Source organism: Pezoporus occidentalis, unplaced genomic scaffold, assembly GCF_034315485.1.
Source record: "Pezoporus occidentalis ecotype Australia unplaced genomic scaffold, CSIRO_AGI_Poc_V1 ctg6, whole genome shotgun sequence".
NCBI classification, from domain to species: domain Eukaryota; kingdom Metazoa; phylum Chordata; class Aves; order Psittaciformes; family Psittacidae; genus Pezoporus; species Pezoporus occidentalis.
The window spans coordinates 9796942-9820260 of record NW_026915943.1 but is presented as its reverse complement, the minus strand read 5'-3'; the positions used below and the strand labels follow the sequence as shown (position 1 = coordinate 9820260).

The 23319-nt window shown below is 43.9% G+C and overlaps 1 protein-coding gene across 3 annotated transcripts; it reads right to left on the bottom strand.

The window, feature by feature from the left end:
* Positions 1 to 417: 417 nt before the first annotated feature.
* Positions 418 to 22895, bottom strand: CEP57 (centrosomal protein 57). Of its 3 annotated transcripts, none has more exons than XM_062639357.1 (11): positions 22773 to 22895; positions 17239 to 17395; positions 12496 to 12675; positions 12087 to 12208; positions 11115 to 11231; positions 6439 to 6516; positions 4772 to 4876; positions 4539 to 4619; positions 3952 to 4196; positions 3160 to 3304; positions 418 to 1650 (listed from the first exon to the last, which is right to left on the bottom strand). In XM_062639357.1, the coding sequence occupies exons 1-11, from the start codon at positions 22797 to 22799 to the stop codon at positions 1417 to 1419; spliced, it is 1491 nt and encodes a 496-aa protein (XP_062495341.1). In that variant the 5' UTR covers positions 22800 to 22895; the 3' UTR covers positions 418 to 1416. The 3 variants fall into 3 exon arrangements, with proteins under 3 accessions (XP_062495341.1, XP_062495342.1, XP_062495343.1); XM_062639358.1 differs by lacking the exon at positions 22773 to 22895 and adding an exon at positions 21970 to 22008; XM_062639359.1 differs by lacking the exon at positions 11115 to 11231.
* Between the last annotated feature and the right edge of the window lie 424 nt (positions 22896 to 23319).

Below are 23319 nucleotides of genomic sequence, written 5' to 3'. Positions count from 1 at the left end.
TGTCTGAGCACGCTGATCCTGAAAGGTCCTTCCCAAGCAAAACTTAGTGTAGTTTCAAGCCCTGGCTTTTTCAGCCCCTCCAGGATGAACTGCTCTTCTCCAAAGGGTTACTCCAGCGCCATGGAGCCCAGGTCTCCGACATAAATGATGTTAAGGGGGATGGCTCCAGGCCTGGCTAACAGCCGCCTTCTCCCTTCATAGCAAAAAACCTTGTGTCATTAAAACGCCAATCCCTTGTGCCTGCATTGACCCCGCACAGGTCCCAGTCTGTTCAGCTATAAGCAAAGATGGACAGCTCTGACCCTCACCTTACCCGCAGCTTCACCACCCTGACCACACATCACAGAGCCCACTGAATGGGGCACAGAGCTGCAGCAAACACTAAGGTAGAGGGAAGTGCAGCTTTCCCGCAACTCATTCAACAGGCAAGCTGGCTTTATTATCTGTCAAATGTATAAATGGGTAACCTGGGTCTTGTTACATTCCATGAACAGGAAATTCTTTAAATTATTACCATAATAAATAACATTCACTCAGCTGTGAAAGTCAGTGCAAAACTACTTGCACCACTACCAGAGCAGACAGCTCAAAGCACATAGTTTAGGTTAAAAGCAAGATGCCAGGACTGAATGGCATGATTGAGGCACTTGCAGTTTAAAACACCTACATGGTTTATCTTGCTCCTTTACCACCCAAAGCTGTGAATAAGGAGACAGGATATTATCCCCTATCCTACAGCTTTAAAGAAGCATTCATGTAGAAAAACTTCTCTCTTCAGACTTGAAAAGAACTCAATCATTAAGTAAAATACTTTGCTCATCTTCTGAGTACTCAGACATCCATTGCCATTAATGCTGACTAATGCAACACAGCAGAACATTAACTAGGAAAGCTTTTAGAGTAGAGCTCCACAGAACACCTTCAGAAGGGTTTGCCTGTTCTCCCTTACACAGTCAGTTTCAGTAACTCAGAGTCTGAGGTGCCTGCAAAACAGAGTTGGCAAAAGCCCTTAGGGCTCAAGGTCACCGCACCGTTTCCCAACAAGATGCATCTTGAGAAGACTCTCACTGCACAGCTGGATCATAGCATGAAGTCACACTGGCATTTCTCACACACCAACCCACATAAATGTGCAGTGCTTGGTGTGCTGAAAGGGTAGGGACTGCTGGAACCACAGCATGAAGGGAACTAGTGCAGACCTACGGTTAGATTCAGTGGCTTGGTACCTTAAAAATGGACTGTGATTTAAGCTAGACCATGATACATACATCAAACCCAGGGATGGGGAGTTAAGGGTTTCAAAAGTGCACTTAGCATACAGTAGTCTCTTTCACACAGCAAGAAAGGCAGCTGCTTTATATCCAGAATGTGAGAAGGTTTGACAGAGAAGGTTCAAGAACCTCTCCTGCAGAACAGTCAGTAGTCCCAGCTGATATCATCTTTCTGTAGTGAAGTCTGTATGGTCTGCATGTCTCTCAGCAACTGAAGGTTCTTCCGACTCTTCTCTCCAGGTTTCACTTTGATAGGACCAGCATTCTTGCCTTTTGTGGTTACTGTAGTTGTCACTTTAACCTCACTAACAGGGAACCTGTCTTTTCCTTGTTTAGCAGAAGTCTTTCTGGACTTGCATTCTCTCTTAAGTCTCTCAAGCTAGAAAGAGAATCCCAAAGAAAAACATTAAGTGGTGACCTTGTTTCAGTTTATGTTGAGCAATTCTTCCAGACAGCTGCAATATCCCACTGCTCATCTCACCCAGCTCAGCAGATGGATGCTTCCAGTCACCCTGACTCATAAGTACTTTATTTTCCTTACACAGCATTCTGTGTTCAGCTGTGTCTCTGAACTTTTAAGTTCTCTCTTTAAAAACAAGTTCATTATGAAGAAACATCTTTATTATGGATAATAGAAGAACTAATTTACAAAAAAGTTGGCTTCTCACTGGTGCCATTCAGTGATTTTAAAAACAAAAACAAACAGAAAACAAGTTTTTCTACATACATACAAGCGATTTCAATAGCTAGTTACCATCAGAGATGTAGCTTTAAAAGAATATCCTAACTCTGCTGAGGCAGAGAGCTGGTATCCACACAGCACCAGACATCACAGCTTGTGACACTCAGTACTCAGCAACAAAGACTGAACTGGCTGAAGCCTGAACAGGAAACTGGACAGTTTAAGGTACACATATTCATGCTCTCAAACTGCAAAGCAGTGGCTCCCTGGGCTCCTCTCCTCAAGTAGTGGCACTCCCTCCTCCTAGGTTAAAGCATGCAGCAACTTTCTTAAATCCCAGCTCCTAGACCTTTTACCAGTAGTGAGCGAGAAGCCTCAGTCTACGCAGACCCATTATTGTCAGGAACTACTGCACATCTGTTTCTGTGCAACAGTTCCTCTGAAGATCCTGAGATCAAAGGTGAGTAATGCTTCTAACTGAAAACACATATCCATTCTGGAAGTTAGCAGCCGTGCTTCCAGTACATATTTTGTGTGCAAGTTACATCAGGTGAGGGTGAATCTTGGTTCATATGAGCTTAACCAGATTAAAGACGAGGTTAAGCTCCTTGGAAGAAATTCACTAAAATGAATGAAAATTAGGGAAAATAAGTAACCAACAGGTTCTATGGCTTTGAATGAACAGGCCACGCCATTCAAAACATCTTGAAAGGAGCTTTGAGCAACCTGCTCTAGTGGAAGCCCATGGCAGGGGGCTGGAACTGGATGAGCTTCAAGGTCCCTTCCAACCCAAACCATTCAATGATTCTATGAAACAGTACTTCAGGTTTTCTAAAGTGCAAATCAATATGTAAAAAGGTCATTTACTCCAAGCAAAGGAGAACAGTTAAAACATTCAAGGGATGAGGGGAGTGTAAAATACAATAAATGAACAGATGGGAAAGGGGAAAGCTCTGCCCAGGACAGGATAAAGAGAGGGCACAAGGGTGACACAGTAAGAAAGATTACTTCTGCAGAAATACTGGGATGCAAAGGTGGAAGTACACAGACTAACTTTGGGACATCAAAGCCAGAGCCAGGCATCACTGCTCTAAAGTAGTTATTTCTGCTTTATTCAACTGCTGCTAGATTAGGATACAACATAAAAAAAGAAAACCTCGAGACAGCAGCTCTGCAGAAGCACAAACACAGTCAAGAGCAACTCACCTGTAATCGGTGCCTCCGGACTTTGCTAATTTGGTCTGCCTTTGCTTCCATCTTCCCCACCAGTGCCTCAAGTTCCCTCTCCAGTTCTTCCCTCATTGCAGTGGTTGGGGCTTCCTGGACAAGCTTTGACAGCTGCTGGTGATCACTAGCATGGCATTCACACAGAACAAAGCTTGTATCAGATCCCCTTGGCTTCTAGTGCTTGCATCCCCAGTTCAGAAATAACACTTTAAGGACACTACAGCATCAGCAGCCAGCCACATTCAACGTGCCATGGCCAACCAGTGACAACAGTTGTGCTGGTCAGCAGCATTATTACGGTAGCACATCCGGGTGGCAGGCTTCTGCAACAGGAAGTCTCAGCAACGTAAGTAGCTTCAAGCTTCAAATCACACATTCAAAATGACCAAATAACTGCCTGAGGGCATGATCTCAGCACTCATTCAGTTACTCTTCTGTGTAGCTGTATCCACTGCAGTTATGCAGTAGGCTAACAATTCATTTTCTGTTAACTAGGACAAGAAAAACCACAAGTATTGCATCAAGGGCACACACACTTCTCCCCTACCACTTATGAATTCAGTGCATATAAACACAAGTACAGACTTCAGACCTCTTTAAGTGCAAGGAGAAACGACAGGCTCCACAGCCAGTAGAACAAAGGGATGATATGCCACAGACTTCCTAAAACTAACACCTTTCTCAGGCAAAACATTCCAACTTTAAAAGCAAAAGGCAAAAAAACAAAGCATCTACATTCACCATCTGCAATTGAGAATACACCCAACTCACAAACTCATCTGTCCAAATTCATCTTGTAAAGTCAGCAACACTTCTGAGAGCTCTTCCTGGGATGAAGAGGAGTCCTTTGGCAGAGACGACCTTCTGCTTTTGCTGGCAGGATGACCAGTACCAATGGGTTTTGCTAGTGGAGCATCATTTACCACCCTACTGTTACACAAAGCTTTCGTGTGCTGTTTCATCAGGTGTAGGACATGCTGCACGTTGGCACCAACTGAATGACTGGGACTGGTAGACTGGAAGGAAAAGTAAAAGAGACTCTTTTATACAGCACGTCAACAACCTACTTGATAAACCAGAGAACATTTAAAAACTGACTTTTTCTGCAGCCAATAATGCATTTTTTGTTTGACTGAATATGCACTAACAAGAACAGCCTGACAAGCAGCAGAGAAAACCCATTTTTGGAAGTGCCAGTTCAGCAAGTTTTGGATATTCAACAAGCCTTTTGAAGACAAACTGGAAGAGTCACAGAACATTAAGCGATTTGGCCACTGGGTGTCAGGAGTGCTCCAAACCAAAGCTACTGAAGGAGCTGCAGCTCCTGAGCATTCCACTTCGGGATTAGAGCCACTCACCTTCCCAGCTACAAAGGGCACATCACCCAGATGCAGTCTGTAATGGGGCTGTGCAGTGAGGTGGCTTGCAAGAGAGCACTTCTGCAAAGAAAGGAGAAGTGTTTTACAGATGACACCACAGCAAACTCATGTTCCCTTTGTTTTGTAACAAAAAAGGCAACCTACATCCTGACTGCATGCATATCCCCTTATGTAACTCCCTCAGTAACTGCCCTTCTACCACCTCATATTACCTTCTCTGGCTGCTTTGTTTTCTTCGTGGGCTTTCTTGCTTTTGGAGAAAGTAATGGTGATGCTGCTTGAATCAGTCGCCTGTTGGTTTCCAGGCCTGTCTGAAGCTTAAGTGAGGGAGTAAGGGGAGTTACTGGAATGACATTACCAGATAATCAGAGACAGAATAAGCTGAGAATTGCAAAACAATATTATCTAAAACATAGGCCCTCTGAAAGCTGCAAGTTTCTAGGATGCTTTTGCAGTTCAAGGTCAATTAAAACAGAGTGCTTCCTCTGGGCACTGCTCATCACTAATCCTAATAAGTTAGAGAGTTCATCTTACTGCATTACTCCCATGCAGGGAAGTGCCAAAACATCAGCTCTGCTTTACACTTGACAAAGTATTAGGAAGTTCAAGCCACCCAATCCTGCTCAGTTTCTCCTGTAGCATATAGTTAACAGACTTATTCCTTCTACTAAATGTAAAAGTTAAAAAAAAAAACCCAAACCAGAAAACAAAGAACCTTCCCCCCCAAAAAAACAAAACCAAAAAAAAAAAAACCACCAAAACCACAAGACCAACCAACCAACCAGAAAAAAAAAAACCACACCAAAAACCAAAAAACAAAACCAAGCCACCAAAACATCCAAAACCAAAAAAACATCTATTGTAAAAGTCAAGGTCAGGATTTTCACTGTCAGCAGTGAGCTCTATGCACTTCACTCACTGTTCCTTCCAAGGGGAAGCTATGGCATGGCTTTAGAAATCATCCCCTACCTTCCAGTACCCTAAGGGGGGCTACAAGAAATTTGGAGAGGGACTTTTTACAGGGCCTGTAGGGACAGGACAAGGGGGAATGGGTTTACACTGAAAGAGGGGAGATATAGACCAGACATTAGGAAGAAATTCTTCCCTGTGAGGGTGCTGAGGTGCTGGCACAGGGTGCCCAGAGAAGCTGTGGCTGTCCCATCCCTGGCAGTGTTCAAGGCCAGGTTGGATGAGGCTTGGAACAACCTGGTCTAGTGGAAGGTGTCCCGGCCCATAGCAGGGGTTGGAACTGGATGAGCTTTAAGGTCCCTTCAACCTAAACTGTTCTATGATTCTAAGAATTTGAGACACCCTTCCCAGCCCCCTAAAACTCATGGCAAATATTAATGCTAGACCCTAACATAGTTACTACCTATTCTTCAGCGTTCAATGAATATGCAATAAACAGAACTCTTCAAAGGTTAGAAGACCAGCAACCTTACGGGCTCATAACCAATAGTATGGTTATGTCTTTTTTTGCCTCCTTCTACAATATTTCTAGTTACAACTACGAACAAGGGAGCACACTTGTTGACCTTGATCTATTTAAAGCAGAGATACTCATACATCCTCAACTATGAATTATTCTGCATTTCTACTCCTCTTCCAATTAGCTTCTTCCAACTGAAGAACTCAAGCTTTAGTGCAGGGGTGCTGTTAGAAAAAGGTTTCCAAAAGGCTTAAAGGACTTCAGAACATCCAGCACCTCAGACAGGATGGAAAACACAAGCAAACAGATAAACCCTAAACCAAGAAAGCTAACCCAAGGCTTTCAACACTCTGTCTATGGGAGGCCCTTTCAGCAAGTTAGTTGAAAAGCTGCTGGAAAGGAAGAGCTAATTACAGCAGATCAGTACAAAAGAGACTTCCTGCTGCTTACCTCAGCTGCTTTTTCCTGAACAAGCTTCCTCGCGTGTTCTTCCTCCTGAAGCTTCTGTTCCAGCTCTTTCATTTTTTTCTGGACAAAGGTGAATAGAAATAATAGCATTACAAATGAAACAATTCCTTTTCTCCCTTGAAGCCTACAGTACCAAGAGCTTGAGCAAAGTATACAAGTTGAACTTAATGAGTTAAAGCTAAGTGAAGACTTCAGGATCAGAATGCTGGCTGACATTTCATCTATATAGGTATAAATACAGCGGTCAAGTGCTTAGGCTTAAACCTCATTGATTTTTCTATTTTTACTTCCACAACTGGTATCTGAACACAAGTTGCGGCCTACAAGGGAGAATAATACACACAAGGCTGGCCTGCTCTTCAGTTGTAAAGAAAAACCTAGAAAATAGGTTGTATTGTGTACATTATACTGCAAGATTTCATACTACAAAAGGGCTAGCAAAGGTCTATTGGGTATCATTATAAGAAGATGAAAAGCTTTATTTAGACCACTAATGGTATTTTTGCTGATATCTATAACTTACGTTCTTAGAAGGAGAGAATTTTGGAACATCTAGCCATCTTCTAATAAAGAAGAAGGAGGAAACTTTCTATGATGCCCCGAGATATCTTTAAGTAAGACTGAAGTGATTCCATCTTTTTATAGTAAAAAGATGTAAGAACTCTTTTGAAAGCCTCTTTCAAAGAGCTAAGGGAAAGGCACACGCTTCTTTATAAACCCTGCAGCAAGATGAAAACCTTGTTTAAACAGGATACACTTAAGCTCCCAATGTGAAAGTTATCAAATAACTTTCTGACTTTATACAACGGCATGAGAAAACGATCCAAAGCTCCAGGACATAAAACAACTTCCCTCCTCCTCCCCCAAAGACTGATCATTCCCAGAGCCAATAATCAAAGTCAAGGCAGAGGCGCACACAACTCAAAGCAACAGCTGTATTTGTACACTTGTTTGTTAATAAACTCACTACACTGGGCTTGCTAAATATTTCAGTTCTGCTTAACCTAAGCAGTAATGTCAAGATTCATGTAACCAGCTGTTACACAGAGGTGTCAAAAGGAAAAACCCTAGATAAAACATTGAGGACTCAGGAGCTATATAAAACAACCAACTTTTTCTGTCGCACAGAAGGAACACTTCTGGCTTCCCACACCCTCCCCCCCCAACTCAGATATATTCCATGTAACTTAAAATCATCTTCTGTCCTTTACAGTACGTGGGACAATGGTTGATTTTGATGTGGTCAATCTAATTAAGACCTTTAACCTGTTAGCATGACAGGATTTCTAAGACTGTAATACCAAAACAAATCTGTTTTAACTGAAGACTGATGACAGAGACCTTTTACAAGGGCCTGTAGGGATAGGACAAGGGGGAATGTCTTTAAACTGACAGAGGGGAGATTTAAATTAGGTATTAGGAGGAAATTCTTCCCTGTGAGGGTGGTGAGGCTCTGGCACAGGGTGCCCAGAGAAGCTGTGGCTGCCCCATCCCTGGCAGTGTTCAGTGTCAGGCTGGACAGGGCTTGGAGCAACCTGCTCTAGTGGAAGGTGTCCCTGCCCGTGGCAGGGGCTTGGAACTGGATGAGCTTTAAGGTCCCTTCCAACACAAACCATTCTGTGATTCTATGAAGATAGGACAATGTAGGTAGTGTACAGCCACAGCATGATATGAGGGTTCATCACTTCTGCTGTTCACAGAAGAGTGAGGGGTTTTGCAATTAAGATATATTACTATCAACTATGGTTCTTCAAGAAGTGTCATCTACACATATATTCAAATTCTGGTTATCTGGCCACATATGAGAGCAGAGCCCAGACTGTGCTTTTAGGGAAAAACCTTGTTCCCTTATTCCAACTTCAGACAGACATGTTCAAATCTTCTCATTCAGCTATCCAGAGGCTGCACGGCAGAACTACACCTGCAATATACACTAGAAACTGCTTTTGAGGCAAGTGCTCCAATTGATACTTCATACACTTCCTTTTCACTTCCTTGTCACAGGCAAACTGTTTGAAGGTAATACTTACAGGACCAGCGAGTGGCTCTGCAGAGATTAAATACTCTCCCCAAGACCCACATACAACCTGTGCTCAGGCAAAATGTCTGAAATCAGAGGCAGTTAAATCCTTGCTTGCTCATGTGCAGCCACCTCACCATTTCCCATCCATTTCAGCACACCTGACTATAGAAATAGTCTCTTATCTATTTCTTCCTTCAAATTCAATTTGGAAATGTTCCTGTAGTCTTGCCACCATTACAGTAGAGATCAAAGAGGCAACAGATGCAACTGTTTTGAGTAGAGAGTACAGTCACTCTTTTGGGATTACAACATAACACTAAGCACACCGATGCTCATATAGGAATGTAGCCTGCAAGCACAAACCTGTCAATCAGAGAGTGCTCAAGTCAGCATAATGATCAAAGAAAATGACTTTTAGTCACAGCTAAACCCGTATCTCAGTTCCTAGAATTGCTTCAAAATTGCATGAATTTAATACCAAATTCCACTAAAACAGATTTAACTGTAACAGCCACTAATTCCTAAAGTTATAAAAGGATCAAAGGCATCTAGTTTGATCCAGAAAAAAAGTTGTTAGGCTGAAATGATTTTCACCAGCCGGGCACAAGATGACAAACCATCCAGCCCCACCAAACCCCAGCTGCTACCAGCGAAAACACTTGGCAAAAGCCCTTCAGAAAGGAATTCTGGTTTCTGAACCAGTTATTTCAACACTGACCCTGGAGGAACCCACTGCTACTTCCAGTGAACAAAACCCCTGAGACACTCATTTCTGGAAGAGTTTAGCCCAACTAAACAATGCAGGCACTTGTACTCCACAACTGCAGCTCACCACAATGGGGTGTCAAGATCTTAAACAGCTTGTTACAGCTGCCTTGGGTCAGGGACTTGCAAGAAATAGCTGTAGCATCTAAATGTCCTGCAACAAACCAACTAGCTAAAGATTCACTGTCAAACATCTGGAAAAACACCATCTACTTCAGCATCTGACTTGTGTGCAGGGTAGCAAGCCTACATTTTTCATACACCACTATCTGATCATGTACTATTTGCTCCTTTTGGGAGGCAGGGAAGAAACGTGTAGGTAGAAGCCTCTCCCTGGTTAAGCCCTCTGTAGTTCCCAGGCCTGTGAGTCTTGCAGTCTCTCTACAGCAGCAGAAAGAGGTGTGTGGGCCAGACTTCCGAAGCCAACACCACAGATGGTACACAGAGAGATGTACTGGGTTTGCCTGGCAACGCTGGAGGTGGGAAGGCCACAGGAGCGGCTTCTATGAGAAACTGCCAGTAGCTTTCCTCATGTCCCATAGAGCCAATGCAGCTGGCTCCAAGACTTACCCGCCGCTGGCCAAGGCTGAGCCCACCAGTGATGGTAGTAGCACCTCTAGGACAGCATAGTTAAGAAGAGGAAAAAGTTCCTGTGCAAGAGCAACAGCAGCCAGAGAGAGGAATGAGAACATGAGAGCAACAGCCCTACAGATGAGGTCAGTGCAGAAGGAGGGAAAAAGGTGCTTCAGGCACCAGAGCAGAGATTCCTCTGCAGCCCGTGGTGTAGACTACGGTGAGCCAGCCTGTGCCTCTGCAGCCCATAGAGGTCCATGGTGGAGCAGATCTCCACCTGCAGCCCAGGGAAAACATCACTCTAGAGCCTGGGAAGAGTGTGAAGTCTTCCCCTGAGGAAGAAGGAGTAGCAGAGACAATGTGTGATTAACTGACCACAGCCCCCATTCCTCATCCCCCTGTGCTGCTGGGAGAAGAGGCAGAGAAAATTGGGTGTGAAGTTGAGCACAGAAAGAAGGTGTTCTAAGATTTGGTTTTATTTCTCATTATCCTGGTCTGACTTGATTGGCAATAAATTAAATTAGTTTCCCTGAATTTAATCCGTTTTGTCATGTCAGCAATTGCTGAGTGATCTCTCCCTGTCCTTATCTCAGCCCACAAGCCTGTCGCATTTTCTCTCCCCAGTCCAGCTGAGGGCAGTGACAGAGCAGTTTGGTGGGCACCTGATGTCCAGCCAGGGTCAACCCACTACAGAACAGTATGGCCAAATATGGTCATGCTGAACTTGTAAAAGCTACTGATTCACAGGGAATCCTTGGAAGGCAGACTGGCTCAAACCCACTGCCAGCCACTGCTAGAGACCTGGAAATGCCCAGCTCCAGAATTCTGGATACAAAATAACTAGTAATAAACACAATTATTACTAGTTATTTTATTAAGAAGGAGGGCAAGTGGCTAAAACGCAAACATGCCAAACCCCACAAGTCAAATCTGGGTCAGAGCAGACTATAACCACTAGCATTCACCAGCATGCCAGGCAACTCAGAAGTGGAGTTGGAATGTCTATAGCCCTACATGCCTAGACACCAACTAACCACAAAAGAGGAACACCAACAGATACCTTTAAGGCTCAAGAAAACCCCAACTCTTGTAGGGTGCAGTGACCTAAAGCCTACCTGACGATACAAGCTTTCCTTAATAACTTTAAGTTTTCACAACAATTCAGCTTTAAAGAGATGTTGCCATCTTTCTGTACAGCACAAAGGTTTGCTCAGCGCCGTCACTGACATATAGCAATGAAGTGCTGGCTACAACAAACAAGCTAAATCTGATGTGGTATCCAATACAAATGACACACCTCTGCTATGGACTGCATCTTAGTAAGCCTGCTGTACTCTTTTTCCAGCATATCCAGCTTTTCCAATTTAGACTGAACATGTGATTGATCAAGAAGCCGATCTCTCTCCAATGAACCCTTGAAGGGAGAAAAGGAAAACAATTATAAGCACAATAAACCAAAACCATCTGCAGTAAGCCTTGTGTCTGCAGCACAAAGGAAACCCATAAACAGTCCACAGGAAATGCTGCTTCCTCAGTGCAGTTTCAATGGTGCTACGATCAGGGAGCAAACTGCATCACTGGTCCACCCATGCTGGGAAGCTAACAACCAGATTCAGATGAGAGAACTCTGCAGAGCCTTTCCTCCCTCTGAACCCAATGTGATAACCCCCCCTCATTGTTCAGCCATTAGAGATAGCTTGCTTATGTTTTTTTCCCCTTCAGTAAATATTTAATACTAAAATAGGACAGCCATAAAGGCCAATGAACAGATGACCCATGCTCCTATAAAACAAAATTCAAGCTCATTTTAGGTATAGGCCAACTCCCATAGTCACTGATGGTGGGAAATAGAAATTTTGCTATTATTTCTACAGAATCAAGATTTCAGCCCCAGTTTAACAAAAGTGGTACAAGAAAACCCCCATAGATCTGAAGAATGTAAACACAAAAGGGAGCTTTTTTCCCCAGTGGCACACGTGTTTAACACCAAGAGATGAGGATGAGCTACTGTAGTAAGCCAATCATGCAGAAGCAAACAGTTCTTCCTAGTATCAGAGCTGGATTCTGCCTTAGAGATAGGTGCATGGAAAATACCAGCATCCTGGTAAGACTGGAAAATTTCAAGTAGGGAGATTATCCAAACCTAAGTAGATAAAGGCCAGCTGAAAGAGACATGCACACTGATACTAAAAATCACAGTAACTATGAAAAATCATGACACTACTTCATAATTTTTATAACTTAACCTTGAGATATCTTGAAAACACACCTGCTTCTCCAGGAGATGCGACTTCTCATTTTCTGCATGCTGGATCATCTTCCTCATGTAGACTAGCTGTTTCTCTAGAAGGCTGCACCGAGACTCAGCAGCTGCCAGCTGAGAAGCCAGTTCTGAAGTAACAGAAGGCAGAAAAGTGAATCATGCATTGCCTGTTCCTGGGATTTTTTTTTTCCCCCTATTTTCAGAACAATTCCAAAACAAACAAAAGCACAACCTAAAGAAACTCACAGATGAAGCCTGTGTGCATGCAAATCCCTAAAACAAAGTGTGCTTATTTCTTCATAACTCCATGTGTCACTGCCAAATAAAAGATGCTGAACAAAGCAAGTTAAAATAGTTTTTCTGCATTGACAAACACCAAGTTTCATCCACATCTATGTAAAGTTTGCAACTTTACCTTGATTTTGTTTTGTCACTTCAGTCCTGTCGTGCTCTTTGTGTTGCATCTGTTCACTCAGGACTTTTTTGTAGTCTGCCGTTTCCCTGCTGAGGTGCTTCACATTCTCCTCTGCCTGAAGCCGTTCCAACTCCAGCCGATGGATTTTTTCCTGGAGATTCTTCAGGGCAGAAAATATTGCTGTAATGGAACAAGCACCTTTGGTTAGAGCCCATTAAATCACTTCTTCAAGAGAAGATTGAACTTGGAACCCTTTCATAAAGGCATGTTATGTAAGAAAGTCAAACTGTTCCTTGCTATCATCCAAGACTCCTTCCAGGAATTGCTTCCCTTTAAACCAGAACTGATTTTAAAACTAGTCTCAAACTAAAAGATGTCCTTGGTGCTCACCTTCATCTGTTACATTCAGGACTTACCCATTTCCCAGAACAAGGCATGTAAATATTTTGTAGATTCAGTGCAGCTTCCAACTTTATCAAAAGGAAATGAAAGGTTACAACTGGATAGCTAAAAAAGTGGCAGTTTTCTATATTCTCATTCCTCTACAATGCAAACTAGCACAACAAATACCTAAACACAACAATCCCATGACCAAGCACAGGGCAGACTAAAGGTTAGCTATCAGAAAGAGAATAAACATTTTTATAGCCTAAGTGGTACCTCTTTTTTGACTGTTTCTGCACTTGTGTTCCCCTCCTCAAGACATGCGTCTCCTTTGTGCTGAACAGCTTCTCCTCTTTCTGTTCCATTCCCTGCTTTATCAATTACCCAGCAAAACCTTCACGTATTCATCACCACAAAAAGAAAAGCAGTTGTAATAAAGCTGCCATCACCCTGCAATTAGACCATCTGCTGGTAATCTGATGTATTACGTCTCTTAGCTGTATTGTTTAATTCTGCAAAGGAACCATAACCATAAGCCCTTTCCCTTACACAGTTCTGGCAAAGTGAAACACAGGAACATCTGTACGGACGGCTCATATAGCAGAATAATCTGCAAGGTCACATTAGCTCACTCCTTTGTGCTTAAATGCACTTATGAAATGATATCACCTTTATTGCAGAACACATGAGCACAAGAAAAGTTGCAAGTGTGTGTTTGAGCATCAGATTGAAAAAATAAAGGAAAAATAATTATCAGAATGAGTTTTCCAGAGTAACAACTCATCAAATCTTGAAATGGAGAATAGCATCTTCAAGTATCATATCAACAGACTATACGCATTAAGGTACCTGCTAAGTAATAAATGGGTGACAGCAGTCAGGTAAGGGGAAAGATATATGTAACTTGGCCCTGTTGGCAAAATCAGTCACCAGCTTTACCCTATTCTTTATCTATACTACCATTATCAGGATTCAGCTGAAATAAGCATAGCTGAAACTATGAAAAGCTTTGTTACTATTATACTTAGAGCTAAACTGAAATCTCTGTGCATTTACAACAGAATCATAGAAGAGTTACAGTTGGAAACAACCTTAAGGTCATCAAGTTCCAACCCCCTGCCATGCGCAGGGACACCTCACGCTAAACCATGTCACCCAAGGCCTCATCCAACCTGGTCTTGAACACTGCCAGGGATGAAGCATTCACAACCTCAACCTCCCTGGGCAACCTATTCCAGTGCCTCACAATCCTAGCAGGAAAGAATTTCCTCCTTATATCTAATCTAAACTTCCCCTGTTTAAGTTTTAACCCATTACCCCTTGTCCTATCACTACAGTCCCTAATGAAGAGTCCCTCCCCAGCATCCCTATAGGCCCCCTTCAGATACTGGAAGGCTGCTATGAGATCTCCACGCAGCCTTCTCTTCTCCAGGATGAACAGCCCCAACTTTCTCAGCCTATCTTCATATGGGAGGTGCTCCAGTCCCCTGATCATCCTCATGGTCCTCCTCTGGACTTGTTCCAACTCTTCCATGTCCTTTTTATGTTGAGGACACCAGAACTGCACACAATTCTTCAGGTGAGGTCTCACAAGAGCAAAGGGGCAGGATCACCTCCTTCGACCTGCTGGTCACGCTCCTTTTGATGCGGCCCAGGACACGGCTGGCTTTCTGGGCTGTGAGCACATGCTGAAGCTGGCTCATGTTCACTTTCTCATCAACCAACACCCCCAAGTCCTTCTCCACGGGGCTGCTCTGAATCTCTTCTCTGCCCACCCTGTAGCTGTGCCTGGGATTGCTCCAACCCAGGTGTAGGACCTTGCACTTGGCTTGGTTAAACTTCATGAGGCTGGCATCAGCCCACCTCACAAGCGTGTTGAGGTCCCTCTGGATGGCATTCCTTCCCTCCAGTGTATCAACCAAACCACACACCTTGGTGTCATCGGCAAACTTGCTGAGGGCGCACTCAATCCCACTGTCCATGTCAGTGACAAAGATGTTGAACAAGACCGGTCCCAACACCGATCCCTGAGGGACACCACTCATTACTGGTCTCCAGCTGGACATTGAGCCATTGACCACAACTCTTTGTGTGCGGCCATCCAGCCAGTTCTTTATCCACCAAGTGGTCCATCCATCAAATTGATGTCTCTCCAATTTAGAGACAAGGTTGTCGTGTAGGACAGTGTCAAATGCTTTGCACAAGTCCAGGTAGATGACATCAGCTGTTCTACCCCTGTCCATCAGCTCTGTAGCCCCATCATAGAAGTCCACCAGAGTGGTCAGGCAGGATATCCCCATAGTGAAGCCATGCTGGCTGTCACCAAGCACCTTGTTGTTTTTCATGTGCCTTAGCATGCCTTCCAGGAGAATCTGCTCCAAGATTTTGCCAGGCACAGAGGTGAGACTGACTGCTCTGTAATTCCCTGGGTCATCCATTTTCCCCTTCTTGAAAATGGGGGTTATATTTCCCTTTTTCCAGTCGTCAGGAACTTCACCTGACTGCCATGATTTCTCAAATACGATGGCCAGGGGCTTCGCAACTTCATTTGCCAGCTCCTTCAGGAGCCACAGATGGATTTCATCAGGACCCATGGACTTGTGCACGTTCAGATTTTTAATATGGTCTCAAACCAGATCCTCTCCTACAGTGGGCTCAAGGTCTTCATTCTCACAGTCCCTGCGTCTGCCTTCCAAGACTTGGGTGGTTTGGTCAGAGCCTTTGCCAGTGAAGACCGAGGCAAAGAAGTCATTCAGAACCTCAGCCTTCTCCAAATCCTGTGTAGCCAGTTCTCCCGAGAGCTTCCTGAGGGGGCCTACGTTCTCCCTAGTCTATTTTTTATTTGCTATGTACCTGTAGAATCCCTTCCTGTTATCCTTAACATCCCTAGCCAAGTTTAATTCTAACTGGGCCTTAGCTTTCCTAACCTGGTCCCTAGCTTGCCTAACAAAACACAGCAAAAAAGCAATTCAAGCAGTGGATAAAAGTAAAACCCAACAGCATGAAGGTAACATTCAGTCATCCTTATTAGAGTATTAAAACCAAGTAATGCATGCTGACACACACACCACAAAGAACCAAACTAAGCAGAAATTAGTATACTGAATATCAGGATTTTTCAATATGATATTTTATTAGTGGGCACCTCATAGCAGCCTTCCAATATGTGAAGGGAGCCTATAAGGATGCTGGAGAGGGACTCTTCATCAGGGCCTGTAGTGACAGGACAAGGGGTAATGGGTTTAAACTGAAACAGAAAGTTCAGGTTAGACCTTAGGAAGTTCTTTACTGTGAGAGTGGTGAGGCACTGGAATGGGTTGCCCAAGGGAAGTTGTGAATGCTCCATCCCTGGCGGTGTAAAGGCCAGGCTAGACAGAGCCTTGGGTGAGATGGTTTAGTGTGAGGCTTCCCTGTCCATGGCAGAAGGGTTGGAACTAGATGATCTTAAGGTCCTTTCCAACCCAAACCATTCTGTGATTCTTTCTCACATTTTTCCTTATAAGGAAAATATATAAAGTTCAGCCTCCATGCAACTTCAGACCCAAAAGCACTATTTTTGCAATGATCCTGAGCCAAACAGCTCACACCAAAGGATAGGTCCTGCTACTATCCTCCTAACTTCCCATGCTGCCCCCTCTCCTTACCCCAGGCAGCTTTGGAGGATGCCTCACTGCATGACAAGCCAGTTCACTCAAACTTCAGAAAACTAACCTAGAATGGTTTTGTTCATGTCAGGTCAGGCAAGACGAATAGATTAATACCATGAGCAGAGTGGGAAAGAAGGGTAAAGGAGAAGCCTAGAAACAAGGAAACAAGGAAGAACCAAGGAATATCAAGGGGGAATAAAATCACTTGCTTTTTTGGTGTTGCGAGAGCCCTCAGTTCCATACCAGATTGCTTTCCATATCTCTCAAGTCTTCACTGACATCATATTCTTGCTAAACCCTTTGTCCATCACAGCTTTCCCATTTCAACAGAGCCAAGCCTCTTCCTTTGCTCCAAACCATTATGGTGACTAACTCTTTCTTATTTCAAACTCAGCTGTGATCTTGGGAGAGGGTAGATGGAAGGAGAGAAGGGCTGAAGAAGGGACAAAGAAACATGTCAGGACAGTTTCACAAACTACTTGGCCAACTTTACAGCTCTCTACTGAAGAGGAACACTCTTCTCCAGCTCAATGACCTTTTTCATTAGGTATTCTTCAAATAAGAAGCGTAAAGGACCTACAGAACAGGTGACCTGCACACCAATGGGAAGTGACAAAAGGATAAAAGACTGCAACCTTTGTAGGTATGGGCACACAGTATTTCACCACCTCATTTGGAAAGAGCCAAGAAAACAACTTTGCTGAACTATTACCTTTGCTGTTGCTTTCAGGATATGGAATTACTGGTTTCCGTGGGGAACGCAGCAGATCTGAGTTAATAAATGGCTTGTGCTTTGGGTATTCTATAAATGAAGTTGCAGAGAGCCCATCTGTGGCTGACACAGAGTTACAGGTTTCATGCAGATCATCCTGTAAAAGAAAACAAAGCTGTTACTCAGCACATTTGTTTCTGTCACAACAACGAAAGAGTAGAATCCGATTAGACGACGTGTAGAAGTATTGCTGCAGGGGACTAATACCTCAAAAGCTGTATTTCCTTCCCCACAGCCTTAGGCTGTGTCATTTTTACATCCAACTCCCCTCCACTAAAAATAGTATCAGAAAGAAAATGGATTTTCCATCCTATTTTCTTATTTCCACTTCTGTTTTCTACTTACTTACACTGTGTCTTGCATATTGTGAGAAGGTAATACACAGTCAGTTGGAAAACAGCTACCTCCTTAACTACATGTTACACTTACTGCACACAAGACACTGTACTAAGGTGGCCAAAGCCGATAAAGCACCCCCAGGACCACACCACATTTCTACATCCACCCATCCAGCTTAATAGCTCACTGCCTGTAGCTGGGGCAGAGGACATACTCTCTCCTCACCTCACCTTCCCAGCTGTATAGTTCCAACCCCTCTTTTCCACTGCCTTCAATTCACCTTTCCTATCCTTCCATGAATAGATTGAGGCTCACCAGCAGGCACATCTGGATGATTTTATGCTACACCTGATTAGTGGTATCAGCAGAAGAAAAGCAGCAGCAGACCAAGCCAGGAAGGTCTCTGAGCAGCAACGTGCCCTTAGATGAGCTTGAGGCTGTGCTCAAAAAACACAGCCATAAAGACCACGCATTACCCAGTGCTACACTGAATGTCCAAATATTTACCGTGTTTTGGATGTTTCTAACAAGGCTCTTTTAAACAAAAGGACCACAGCACTTCACCTACTGCCTTTATGGTTCAATCCAAACCTGGCCACCTGGCCAAAGCTTTCCAATTTGTGTATACCAATTGAATAAAATACAAATGCTTATTTTTATCATGCAAGTAATTTCTCCAATGTACCTATGTCCAATGACAGGATTTGAAGGCAACCTGAGAGAGAAGTAAGCTGGAAGCAGATGAAATGCTCCTACAGCTTTCCACAATGCCTTTACTTCACTACGTCAACTGAGCACTTGCTGATCTTGGTGGGGTTTCCTTAAGCTTTTGCAAACACAAACTGTTGGGAGTGTATTGTGACCCAAGTTAAAATACATAAATATTTATGGAAATATCTCATAAGAAATTAAACAACAGCCCCAAATGCATTATGAGGAAGAAAACTAATACAGGGGGAAAAATTAAGAACATTTCTAAGTTATTTAAAGCCTACACAAAGCTGATTTCCTATTATAAATTAAGTGATTCATTGTGCGCAAGAAAACTAGGACATTGAATACTGTGAATGGATCAATCACTGTTTCTAAGCACAGTTCTACAAATGCTTTTCGTTTGTGTTTATAAGATTTTCCTACACAACGTATTTTTGCTTTTCTTGGAATAACTGCATTTGAACAAGAACTTTGGCTACCACAGAAAGCCAATTAAAACGCCAATCCCTAATTAAAGATATATTAATAACAATATTTTGAACAGGTTTTTGAACACACTGGTTTACACTCGGCAGCTGCACCGCTCTCATTAGAATATGTAGATTTAAAACCAAAGGGAAGCCTGTGATGTGTTAACATGAAGACCTAAACCTCACCCCTGCAAAAATATCATCAGTGTTACAAGGATGCTGGAGAGGGACTCTTCATCAGGGACTGTAGCAATAGGACAAGGTTTAAACTTTAGAAAGAATAAGTTCAGGTTGGATATAAGGAAGAAGTTCTTTACTGTGAGGGCAGTGAGGCACTGGACCAGGCTGCTCAAATAAGGGGTAAATTGTTCCATTCCTGGCATTGTTCAAGGCCAGGCTGGACAAAGTCTTGGCTGACATGGTCTAGTCTGAGGCATCCCTGCCCATGGCAGGGGGTTGGAACTGGATGATCTTAAGGTCCTTTCCAACCCAAACCATTCTGTGATTCACTATTGAATTGATGAACACAGAATAAAAGACCAAATAACAAAGTAAAAATGAACTGAGCAAAACACAGTCCTTTGTGCAGCAGGCAACAGAGTTAACAGAAGCAACATAAGTCTCAGCAATCCAAATGCTAGTACCTACCGATTCAAATATCACTATCTGCCATTGATTCACATCAAAGGTATCCCATGAAACACAGAAAAGGGGAATCAGTTTGAAATGCAAGCAGGGCTGACAGCATCACAGCTTTCCTCAATGTCTTTATGTTTCACCTGTAAAACCCTGTCAACTAAAAATAACTACATAGGAAATCCAAACAACAGGAGTTGTTTGTTTTTACCTTAGCATCAAGTTCCACAAAGCAAAACAAACACAGGCTTTCCACTAGTTGTATGACTTCTAAATTTCACCTGGATGCAGTGAACAGCCACTGATTTGAATAGTGTAATAGCTGTTACAGATATCCGCTTGATATAAATACTGCAAAAATTATGTGAAATATTGTCTGTTTCATAGGCAATCATTCCTCACTTCAGTCTAAACAACCACTTGCTACCAGGTATATTTCCCATTTAAGTAAAAGAGAGATTTATATTCTGTTTCACAAATAGTGACTTCTAAATAACCCCAGTGAAAAATCTGAGGAAGTTTATAGAACAGATAAAGCAATTTCCCAGCACAGATCCCAGACTCAAACATCACACCAATTCCCTGCTCTTCTCCTTGATTTCTCTCCAATCATAAAGAATTATTTTAGTCTGTTTCTGCTTTTGAAAATTCTCACAGAGAGCATCATGCTGTGATGCTCAGGAAAACCCTGAAATGTAGTAAAACCAAACACCACCACATGAAAAGCAGAGATCTCTCTATATTTGTTCTGAAACAGCTAGGCCATATTTGCTAAGTAATCATTCTTCCTGGGTACTCCCTATAGTCTTTCCTTCCTTAAGCCACACTAAAGCCTCAGAATAGTAACCAAAGGAGCTCAGCAGTCCCACAGGAGTTAAGTGCACCACTGCGAGGTTAACATTAGTTAGCTGAACACATTTAATCCTTACAGGTCTGAAGACATGACCTTCCAAAATTCATTGCCACTACCACTGCGTATCCCCTGCCTACTCAAGCATGCCGAAGGAAGCATTAAAACCACAGAGCAGTAATAGATTAACACATCAGTAGCACATGGTGGCCTCAGCGAGCTCCCAAAGACTAAACCAAACACACTGGAGGGGGAAAAACAAAACCTCTTATCACTGAAGTAAGAATCAGCAGCTTGGAGCAGAGGGACACTTTTCAAACCAAACAACTTCTGCAGGTGGTAAAAATAACCCATCAGGACACTATTACCTTCTCTGATGCACTAAAGAAATACAGCATGGCATATATATGCAGTAAAGAATACAGCATGGAAAAGCTATTCAGAAGACTTGATGTTTCAGTAAGGAGAAGGAAAATCATGACTGTTTTTCTAGCTATCATATACAATGATCCATGGACAGTAAAAGTAACAATTATTTATAAACAAACTGTAGAGCCAACGAGGCATAAAAGTGCAGGAAGCCTCTTGAGCAGTAAATGCAGCAAGAAGGCACGAGGGCACCAAGTTGACACCTTTGGCACTGGGAAAAAGGACTAAATTAGAGTGGGTGCCACTGCATGGTCTTATATGGGGGCTCATAAAAGAAACAGAACACCAACAGGGAAAAAAGTGCTTGGTAATGCCCTAAGTGACAGTAGTGTTCACACTCGGTCAAGAGAAATTAAAGAAGAGGGCAGAAACAGGACAAAATTATGTAGGGTCTAGGCAAAACACCCCAGAATAGCCAGGTATTCAGTTCAATGAGCATAAATACCAAAGTACTTAGTTATTAAAACTTTCAAATAGCCATTTTGGAGGCACAACCCCAGCAGCCTGCCCTCGTGGCACAGTACTGTGTTACTGCAGGGAGAGTGGTGAAGAAAGAACAACTCCTGTCACCCGGAGACCAGCTTCGGCGCTGCCTGTGCCTCCCTGATACAGGTTGAGTCAGGAGTGGTCTAAATTTAAGTAATAACCCTAGTTAAAAGCAAACATTTAAAAGTAAACTTAGTCATTACACCTAATGGGGAAAAACGTCGTCACAATACAGTATTTTTTGTCAAGTTTCTTCTACAGCACATCAGATGTATTGAAGACAACTATTTTCAAAGTTCAGAAAGTGTAAAGTTTGCTTTTTTCCCCTTTTCCCCATCACTTACAATAAGTCTTCAGCAGGGCAATTTTGCTTTGTTTTGGTATCCCCCCCCCCCTTAAACGTTTTATTTACTAAATTAAACAGCCTATATTCAACTTCTTAAGACCAAACCTAGCTTTCTGACATACTTTTCTATGCATGCCAGAAAAAAATACCTGTTAGGAAGGATACAGAAGTCCTCAAATTAATCTGTCCCCACTCGCTGGTACAGGTGCAAATATGGGACCAGGCTGCAAAGGAGACAGTTTTCCACAGGGAAAACACCAAGCTGGGTGCTTGCCACGCAGCTGGTGAGATTCCCCAGTCACAAGACCTTATGAGACCATCATGCTGCACCCTGGTCACCATCTCTACTCCTCCAAATCATGGTGAAGACACAGCTATTTACGAAACAAACTGCATCAAACCCAGCCAAGCCTCTGGCTCTTCATAACATCAGCACAGCCATGGGTCCTGCTCCTTCTCTATGCTCAGCACCTTGAGAGAAACGTGAATGAAGGAACTGGCCCCCATGTTACCTCCAAAGCTGCCAGGTGCCCACACCGCACCTCTGGACCAGGTACACACCAAAGTTACACCTCAGTTTAAGGTAAAGTTTTTATCTCACACACAGAAACAACCAGAGACTACATCCCTACCAGCAATCCAGAAGGAAGCAAGGGCTGCTCTCCTAGCCCGACTGACCTGCAATGACACAATCAGCTGTTGGAGCCTCACCTGGCTACGGAACAGGCGTTTTCCGGGTCATGACCCCAAATTATTTCCGAAAATAAACCGAATTGCAACGTTTTATTCCCATTCGCTTACGAATATATTCTCCAAACACTGGCACGGGGGCAATACGAGGGAAAGTTTAAATAACAGAGAAGCTTTAGCCTTTTAGGTCGCTTCTACAAAATACACGTGCATATACGATGAGCTTATGTGTGTAGACATATATATATATACATATATATACACACACACACCCACACACACCCCCATCTCTCCTCTAAAGGAGACAGCAGCTCTCACGGCTCTCCAGGGCGGCCAGGCCACGGCCCCACACAGCCCCTGCCCCGCAGCCGCTCCACCCGCCCTTCCCCTCACCGCGGCTGCCGGGGGCCCAGAGCGCGGCCGAATGCCACGGGCCGCAGTGCCGCAAGCCCTAGAGGACTCCGGCAGCCTTCGGCACCTTGCGGGATCCCCCCGCGCCACCGCCGCGCCTCACCGTGCGCTGATGAGGCGCCGCCGCCATGTTGGCTACAGAACTGAGCCGGTGCCTGCCCCTTTAATGCGCGGCACAGTGCGAAGGCGACACCTCCCGCGCAAATCCTGCCCCATATGACTGACAGCCCGGAGAACCAATGGCGAAGGAGCAGCTGGCGGCGTGCTTGAGTGACACGTAAGATAACCAATAGAAAGAGAGGTGGGCGCAGCTCAACCAATCGCTTGGGTGGGGAGGCGGGGAATAGAAGGAGAGAGTCCGCTGGATTCTTGTGAGTCGCGCGGCCACCCTCCCCCAGCGCACGCGCGGGGAGTAGACGGCGGAAGAGGATGGTCTTTGTTAAAGTGAACCCTCCCCCCCAGTTTCAACCAATCGGAAAGCAGGAGCCACCAGGAGCGGTTCAATCAGCACCGCGGCCGCGCGGCTACCCAATCATCGCCCAGCGCAGGCTTAGGGCGCCCGAGTCGTGATTGGCAGAAGGGGGATCAGCGGGGGCGGTGATTGGGCGGTGAGTTTTGAAGGCAGGTTTGGCGCGAGGCGGTGATTGGCT

What these genes read in the sequence shown, in the direction of transcription:
- CEP57 (XM_062639357.1), bottom strand. Translation starts at nt 22,799, where the DNA reads ATGGCGGCGGCGCCTCATCAGCGCACG. An exon ending in CGGCGCCTCATCAGCGCACG is followed by an intron (nt 17,396 to 22,772) that starts GTGAGGCGCGGC and finishes TTTCTTTTACAG; the next exon opens with GATGATCTGCATGAAACCTG. An exon ending in TCCGGAGGCACCGATTACAG is followed by an intron (nt 1,651 to 3,159) that starts GTGAGTTGCTCT and finishes TTCTCTTTCTAG; the next exon opens with CTTGAGAGACTTAAGAGAGA.